The sequence below is a fragment of the Palaemon carinicauda genome, chromosome 29 (assembly GCF_036898095.1).
Source record: "Palaemon carinicauda isolate YSFRI2023 chromosome 29, ASM3689809v2, whole genome shotgun sequence".
NCBI classification, from domain to species: Eukaryota; Metazoa; Arthropoda; class Malacostraca; order Decapoda; family Palaemonidae; genus Palaemon; species Palaemon carinicauda.
Window position 1 is genome coordinate 72,210,498 of NC_090753.1, and position 9,522 is coordinate 72,220,019.

Genomic DNA, 9,522 nt, shown 5'->3' on the forward strand with positions numbered 1-9,522 from the left:
TGGAAGGGATAAAAAGAGAATGAATGAATGATTTGAAGTTCGCTGGCATCCTTACATCGAAGGTCATTGATGCCGATATCGTTTATTATAAATAAAGAATAAAAGAATATTAAATTAAAACCAAAACAATAATTATGGTATAAAAGTTAAATAGCATTCAGAAGACCTGCTTCTGAAATAAATTTAAAAATGCCACTAGCATTGTACGACACATCATGTCCAAGGGAACCTGCCATCCTCACCCCGAGCCCCAAAGAGATATCTATTTCTTTCTGTGCTATATGTGGGTCATTCAGTCATAATTTGTGATAAAAACGAAGGAGAATGAGAGGCAAAAAGGTAAGGGTGAGGAGTTAGAGAGCAGCTCGTGAATAGTAGAGATGTGGCACCAATGGGAGAATAGTTAAAATTAAGTGCCCTCCCCTATCGGCTTTTTTTCGCTGCGTTGAGTATAGTTGCTGATTGCAACTTATAATTGCTTTTTTCAATATATCCCATACGATTCGTCTCATAAGTTGAGAGGATTTGGAGGGGAATGAAGATTTTTAATTACACCCAGTCATCACTTTCAATTCATTAATAATTAAAATTTAGCATTTCAATAATTTTCTTGGAAAGGGAAGGACATTCGTGCTGGCATATAGAGGAAAATATACTTCTAGTCTGATGTTTTTAACTACTTTTGAAATGGGCAAGACAATATCCTCACTGATTAGTATTATACTTCTGGTTTAATATACCTTATGGAGAACAATATGTAGTTTTTTCGGGAAGCTGTAGCAGGGAACACCTGGAAATATTACCCAAAAACTCGAGTTGATATATATATATATATATATATACAGTATATATATATATATATATATATCTATATATATATATATATATATAGTATATATATATACTATATATATATATATATATATAATAAATCTATATTTTACAAAGCTCTTTAGTCATAGAATGTTCAACTCGCATATAGATATTTGGAAAGCTCATTGGTCGAAATTAAATTTAATCCCCCCCTCTCTCTCTCTCTCTCTCTCTCTCTCTCTCTCTCTCTCTATATATATATATATATATGTATAAATTTATCATCTCGATAAACACTTTATTGAATTAATAACGTTGAAAATTAGGATATTAGTAATGGGTGAATCCCTCTTCTCGCCCTCCATCTAAATGTTATATCCTTGATAACCCCTCGTAATGAGTGGAAATTAGTAGGGTAAGCCTAACCTTCTCTCTCTCTCTCTCTCTCTCTCTCTCTCTCTCTCTCCCCTCTTCTTGTTCTTGTTCTTGTTCTTCTTGGTCTTCTTTCATTATAGTGTATTTACATACTATAACACCTGCGAATTGTATGGCAAAAACAATTATTTTTTTACTAATTCTCTCTCTCTCTCTCTCTCTCTCTCTCTCTCTCTCTCTCTATGTATATATATATATATATATATATACACATCTTGCTTTATTAGATTTCCATCTCTCTCTCTCTCTCTCTCTCTCTCTCTCTGTCTCCGCTTTATTAGATGAAATTGTGTAATGATTTCCCTCTCTCTCTCTCTCTCTCTCTCTCTCTCTCTCTCTCTCCACAAATTTATGTCCCAGAATGAAGCTTCCAATTGAATTAATAACACCAAAAATTATGATATTTTAAACGTCTTCCCTTGAAATAAGGTCTAATGTAAAAATAAAAGCCTATTTTAGGTACAACAACAGTAATAATATCTTATTTCTCTTCCTCTTATTTCGTTAAAGTCTTTCATAGTTTATATGTTGAAATATTTGTATTAATTGTTACTGTTCCTAAATATTCTATTTTGTTAATTATCTCATTTCCCTGTTTCCTTTCCTCACTGGGCTATTTTCCCTGTTGGACCCCCTGAGCTTATAGCATCACGCTTTTCCAACTAGGGTTGCAGCATAGCAAGTAGTGATAATGATAATGATGATAATGAAACAAGCTAAAGAAACTTGACGAACCCCTGGATGGGGGATGTCTTGAGAATATCTTGCACATCGGAAGTCCATTAACCTGCATTTCAGGTCATTAGTTAGTAGATTATTCAGTTTGGGGTAAAGAAAACGAAGTGAAGGGTAGAGGAGAGAGAGAGAGAGAGAGAGAGAGAGAGAGAGAGATTACTAAAAAATTATATTTTTGTACAGTTGATATAGCATGTAAGTGAACACTCATGAAAGGAGAGGAGAGAGAGAGAGAGAGAGAGAGAGAGAGAGATGAAGTTTTTGCTTTGAAGGCACAGGTGATATACTATGGTAATAAACACTCATGAGAGAGAAGAGAGAGAGAGAGAGAGAGAGAGAGAGATGAAGTTTTTGCTTTGAAGGCACAGGTGATATACTATGGTAATAAACACTCATGAGAGAGAGAGAGAGAGAGAGAGAAGAGAGAGATTTTGCTTTGAAAGACACAGGTGATATAGTATGTGAATACACACTCATGAGAGAGAGAGAGAGAGAGAGAGAGAGAGAGAGAGAGAATTTTTGCTTTGAAAGGCACAGGTGATATAGTATGTGAAAACACACTCATGAAGAGAGAGAGAGAGAGAGAGAGAGAGAGAGAGAGAGAGAGAGAGAGAGATTATGCACATAAACAGAGAAATGTGAAAAAGGTGAAAATTGCATACAAAAGAACCCAATAGAAGCCAGAGAATGTGACTGGTCGAAAATAGAAAACAAACGAATTCTGCGAAAGTTGCGAGAAAAAACAAAACAAATCTCTGTACAGAGAGCGATTCTGTTTCGAACAGATTGATGGAAACTAAATGGAAGAGGAAGAAGAAGAGAGGGAAGGCACAGAGGAAGAGAAGGGAAAAGACAGCGTGAAAAGGTGGGATGACTGGAATGCGTTAGTCAACAGAGGTAAAGGAAACTGTCAAAGTCTCAAACTGGGAATGAATAAGTCGACTTGGAATGGAATTGTAACGGAATTGGAATTGTACATAACAGGGGTGGGTGGGAAAGAGGGAAAGACCATATAACATAAAATTATTTTTGGAATTTTGGTATTTAGGGGATAGAGGATATATTCCAGTTTTCGTACACTGGCAGAGCTGTATTTATAAGACCCAGCCCTACATGGCTGGGGACTATGAAGCGTGAAGTAGATGATGATGATAGTTATTGTTAATGATATTTGTATGCATGTGTATTCATGGTCATTGTTGAAGAAAAAATGTAATAGGAGTTTTTTGTGGTCTTGGTTGATTTACTGAAAGAATATTTGATACAAAGTGTAATGGTCTATGTATATATATATATATATATATATACATACATTATATGCACGGTGTGTATATATGTATAAAATGTGTGTATATATATATATATATATACAGTATAAATATAATATATTATATATATATATATATATATTATATATATACAGTATATATATATATATGTATATAATATATATATATATATATATATGTATATATATACTGTATATATGTATATACATATATATATATATGTATATATATATGTATGTATATATATGTATATATATTCTGTTGTTTTCACTAGAAGTTCCTTGACATTTGCACTAGGTCTTTGTATTTAAACTCCATCTTTTCTTACAATGATAGTAATATTTTGGACATCATTATTCATGTAGATATTAGATTATTCTTGAGACGTTTCATCTTTATATGATTCATGAGAAAGTTTCCCAAATACAGCTCATAATTTCCCTCCATGGCGTTGGAGCTAATTCTTTAGGAGTAACACTCACATTTGTATGAGGGACCTGATTAAGGTAGTTGCCAAAGTGAGGATTTTGGAGATTCTGTGATTGCTGTGTAAAGAAGGCATTCGGTTTTGTTTTATTTCCTGTTAACTAACTCAATTATTTTCTTGCAGTTTTGAATGCACTGGTAGAAGGGAAGAAAGATGAATCTCTCTCTCTCTCTCTCTCTCTCTCTCTCTCTCTCTCTCTCGTATTTCTATATTCATGATTTTTTTCGCTGGTATACCATACTTACAATAGATTAATGTACTGGAACATAAACTTTTTCACTCCCTTTATATTTTCTAGAGATTTTTGTAGGAGTGAAAATAATAACACTAAAATGTTATTTACCCAAGAGTAAGTCAAACATAATTCTTATATTAAATGAGTCTTTTAAATTAGTGTGATTATGTAATAGTAGCTCTAGCAGTTAAAACATCAAACAAAAAATTATTCGTATTCAAATTATGAATAGGAGATATTCAAGAAATTGTTTGTATCCATCTACTACAAAAAAATAATAATACTAGGCAGGTAGTTAATTCTAATTCCCAGGCCTTCTCCTTCATGAGGCTCAATACTACACAGTATTCTAGAAGTTTTATTCCATCTGTGACCAAGTTGTGGGATGATCTTCCTAATCGAGTAGTTGAATCGGTAGAACTTTCAAAAGTTCAAAGTTGCAGCAAATGTTTTTTATGTTGAACAGACTGACAAAAGTCTTTTTATAGCTTACATATGACATATTAGTTTTGACGTTGTTACTGTTTTTAGAATGATTTATTATTAATTTGTTTTCATACAATTTATTTATTTCCTTTCCTGATTTCCTTTCCTCACTGAGCTATTTTTCCATGTTAGAGCCCTGGGGCTTGAACAGACTGACAAAAATCTTTTTATAGCTTACATATGACATATTAGTTTTGACGTTGTTACTGTTTTTAGAATGATTTATTGTTAATTTGTTCTCATACAATTTATTTATCTCCTGATTTCCTTTCCTCACTGAGCTATTTTTCCCTGTTAGAGCCCTGGGGCTTGAACAGACTGACAAAAGTCTTTTTATAGCTTACATATGACATATTAGTTTTGACGTTGTTACTGTTTTTAGAATGATTTATTGTTAATTTGTTCTCATACAATTTATTTATTTCCTGATTTCCTTTCCTCACTGAGCTATTTTTCCATGTTAGAGCCCTGGGGCTTGAACAGACTGACAAAAATCTTTTTATAGCTTACATATGACATATTAGTTTTGACGTTGTTACTGTTTTTAGAATGATTTATTGTTAATTTGTTCTCATACAATTTATTTATCTCCTGATTTCCTTTCCTCACTGAGCTATTTTTCCATGTTAGAGCCCTGGGGCTTATAGCATCTTGCTTTTCTAACTAGGGTTGTAGCTTGGCTAATAATAATAATAATAATGATAATAATAATATTAATAATAATAATAATAATAACTAGCGGAACCCGTGTAAAGTTCACGAAATGATATTTTAAATACTAATTATCTTGTTCCTAACCTATACATGCTTGAATAAAATGCCCCGAGATTAATTTTATAATTTAGGTTATGAAAACTGATAGAACTCAATTTTCTGTGTAATATTTAAAAAAAAAAGAGTCAGGTGCTAAAGACAAAATTTGGAAAACTTCATGAGATGTGCTTTGGTTAAGTAATCAAAGTCTAATGTGAATTTGTAAGAGTATACCATGAAATTATTTCCGTTTTCTTTAAAGTGTGACTCAAAATTGAATAACACACACGCTATCGTATTAATATATAGATAATGATATTAACTCTGAAAAGTCTTAGTTTTCCCTAAGACTGTTTATTCCTGTACCCTTAGATTTTGGCAAAAGGCTCTTGGATATTTTTTCGGCTGCAGAGGTTATATCCTATAAATCATGTGAAAGATATCGACTCGAGTGTCATAAATCAGTCCGTTTTAGTATTCGCTCCATTAACTGAAAAACGAAAAGAGTGGATTTCAACGGACAATTTAGCACGGAGGACCTAGATAGTTGTAATACAGTTTATTTTCTTTATTATTTTATTATTTTATTATTATCTAATGCTTCTGTTGTATAGTATACTGTAGGTAGTAGGTTAAACAGGGCACCAGCCACCCGTTCAGATACTACTGCTAGAGAGTTATTGGGTTCTTTGACTGGCATTGTATCCTTTTATCTGGTAACTGTCCCTTTTGTCTTTGCATACCCATGCACCGAATAGTCAGGCCTTTTTTTTTTTTTTTTTTTTTTTACACGTTTGTTTAAATATGAACCTGTTTTTCTAAACTACAGCTTGTTTTTTTTTAATATTAAAACTTTAAATACACACGTTTGTTTAAATATGCACAGATTTTTAGATATATAGGTTTGTTATAAACCTTTTTTTTTTAGGATTCATAAATGTGTTTAGTTGATGTCTCTCTTCGACTGAATACATTTGAATTTAGTCCTGGGGGACTGTGACATTTTGTCAAAAAGTCCCATCCGGAGAAAAGATCTGGTCAATCAACAAGAATAATTCGTATTTAGCCTTTTGGTTAATGAGAAAAAGTGTATTATTCATTAAAATTCAATGTTCCGGTTCAAGGGGTGAGGCATAGCCTTTGCAACGGCGCCTCCAAAGTTTATCTCATACTGTTTTGTCTTTTCCTCCACTTTTTTCTTTTCTGTATTTGTTTCACTGAATAAAATAATCCCACTAATTTCTCTAGGTCTTCCTCGTATGGTTGTTGAAGCGCCATCATTTCATTCCTTTTCTATATTCCTGGGAAAACAATGAAACATTTATAAAATCTACCCCCTCATTTTCACAAAAATTACAGTTTACCTTCCCACCATTGTGTCTGTTTACAATGTTTAGTTTTAACGTATTAGTTCTTGCTCTAAAAATATCACTGAAGTAAATGTTTTGTCATAAAATTCCTCTTGAATTTTTTTTTCTTCCACGTTCTGTATATTTCTAAGCTCACTTTACTTTCTATTTCTTCTTTCCACTTTTCAGTATCCCAATTTCTGGTTTCCGATTTTAGTTCTGTCTTGTTCATTCTTCTTATCTGTCTTATGTCTATACTTAATTCCTCTAAGTACTTTGCTGATTGTTTCCACCATCTTCCTTCTTCTTCTTGAATATCCTGGATAATTGTTTTCAGTATTTCCTTCTTCCCATTTAGGGTAAGATTTAAGTACTGCGGCCTCCCATCCATCACCCTTGCTTTCATAGAAGATGCACCTATCTCCCCTCTTAGAGTAGTATTAGCTGGTCTTTTAGTGGCTACAAATCTTTCTGTATATCCCCATTCACTATCCTTTGTAGTTTCTCTATTTCAGTTTTCTGTTAGATTTATAATGCTTGTTCCATACAAAATGGATCGTAAAGCAATACTTTTCCAGAACGCTTTTCCTATTACTTTTTTGCAACTTTTCTCTATAACTGAATATATTAAATTAGCTAGTTTTTGTGTTTTTTTTTTATCATTACCCTTTTCTGAGTTTTGAACGTGTTAATATTAAAGAATTTCAGGTTTTGCCCCTATTAACAGAAGAAAACTAATTTTAATCTAGCCTCTTGGTGAATGATAAAAATTTTTATTATTCAGTAAAAATCATTGCTGATATTAAAGAATTTCAGGTTTTTCCATTGTAGTTTCTCTATTTCAGTTTCTGTTAGATTTATAAAGTTTGTTCCATACAAAATAGATGATAAAGCAATACTTTTCCAGAACGTTTTTCCTATTGTTGCTTTATTGCAACTTTTCTCTATAACTGAATGTGTTAAATTAGCTAGTTTTTGTGTTTTTTCTATCATTACCCTTTTCTGAGTTTTAAATATATTAATATTAAAGAATTTCAGGTTTTTCCCCCAATTAACAGAAGAAAACTAATTTTAATCTAGCCTCTCGGTGAATGTTAAAAAAGTTTATTATTCAGTAAAAATCATTGTTGATATTAAAGAATTTCAGGTCTTTCCTGGTCTGTGTATGTATCAGTTTTGGCTAAAAAGAGTTACCGGAAATAATTACTTACAATGTACTGTGATGTAGAATGTTCTATTATTGTTATTATTATTATTATTATTATTATTATTATTATTATTATTATTATTATTATTATTATTATTTGTAAGCTACAACCCTAGTTTGAAAGCATGATGCTATAAGCCAAGGGGCTCCAACGGGGAAAAAAGCCCAGTGAAGAAAGGAAACAAGGAAAAATGGAATAGTAATAACATTAAAATTAATATTTCCTATATAAACTATATAAAAAATCAACAAAACAAGAGGAAGAAAAAAAGATAGAATAGTTTGCCCGAGTGTACTCTGAAGCTAGAGAACTCTAACCCAAGACAGTGGAAGACGATGGTATAGACTCTATAGAGGCTATGAAAATGTTATCCTCAAGTAGATAATTGCAATTTATGCTAAGCAAACTTTTACTTTTTATGTATTTCCTCGTCGGTCTCTCATAAACTTTCAATGTTATGATAGCGTTGATTATTAACAGAAGGGGAGGGGGGGGGGGGTTACAGAATGGAATGAATAGTCCAAAAAACTATGAATAATTTAGACGCTCTGATTTTCATTAACTACGAGATTTTATATATATATATATATATAATATATTTTATATATATATATATATATATATGTGTGTGTGTGTGTGTGTGTATGTATATAAACATATATATATATATATATATATGTGTGTGTGTGTGTATGTATATAAACATATATATACATACATACATACGTATATATATGTGTGTGTGTATGTATATAAACATATATATATATATATATATAATATACATACATATATATATATATATATATATATTTAATACTGCTAATAATCCAGCTATCCGTAGCTCTAACATTTAGCATATAATTTATGCTCTTCAAACTTTTATAATTAAAGCTTCAAATACTACTAATGTAAAAACCACAAAATAGAAAAAAAAGATATTCTGATAAATGATGCAAGGAAATCAGTAATAAAATACTTCGTTATTAATTTTAGTTTATAGCTTGTGATGGCCGATGTGGTAACGTCTCTAACTGGTGAACGCCAAACTGGGGTTCGAGTCCCGATCAAACTCGTTAGTTTCCTTGGTCGCTGCAGTCTCACCACCCTTGTGAGCTATGGAAGTGAGGGGTGTTTGGGTGAGCCCCTAGGTCTATTTGCTGAGTCATCAGCAGCCATTGCCTGGCCCTCCTTGGTTCTAGTTTGGGTGGAGAAGGGGCTTGTGCGCTAATTATAAGTATATATGGTCTGTCTCTAGGGCATTGTCTTGCTTGATAGGGCAATGTCACCTTGCTTCTGCCATTCATGAGTAGCCTTTAAACCTTTAAATGAACTTCACTGTCATTTTATATAGCTGAGTTTTTCTTAATCTTGTAATTAATTTCAGTGTTTGAATTACTCCTACTTTTTCTAATCATTTGTTTTCTCTGCTCGAGTAATTTTGATTGCAACTATTGTTGAGTCTTTCTACAAGCTGTAGTGCTAAGAATTTATTTTCTTATGTAATTGTATGGAATTTTGAATGATGTCTGAATTTTTGACTGATTGTATTTTACGTAAATCACTTATTTGTTTGCTTTTAGATTGTCATACATTAGGTAGAACATTTAAGTAAAATAGTCTTCTTTTCTGTATCTAGTTTCGAAAATGTATAAGGACAACAGAATGTCTTCAGATTTCATCTACAAGAAACATTGATTTTTATTATTTTTTTTATTATTATTATTATTAT

At 31.9% G+C, this 9,522-nt stretch overlaps 1 protein-coding gene across 1 annotated transcript in view; it reads left to right on the forward strand.

Annotated features, from left to right (window-relative positions):
* The first annotated feature begins 2,783 nt into the window (after positions 1-2,783).
* The window catches only part of LOC137622655 (calcium-activated chloride channel regulator 1-like), a 96,973-nt gene continuing 90,234 nt past the window's right edge, over positions 2,784-9,522 (forward strand). Inside the window, 1 exon segment of the mRNA XM_068353254.1 lies at positions 2,784-2,969. Coding sequence (XP_068209355.1) covers positions 2,784-2,969 — 186 coding nt within the window.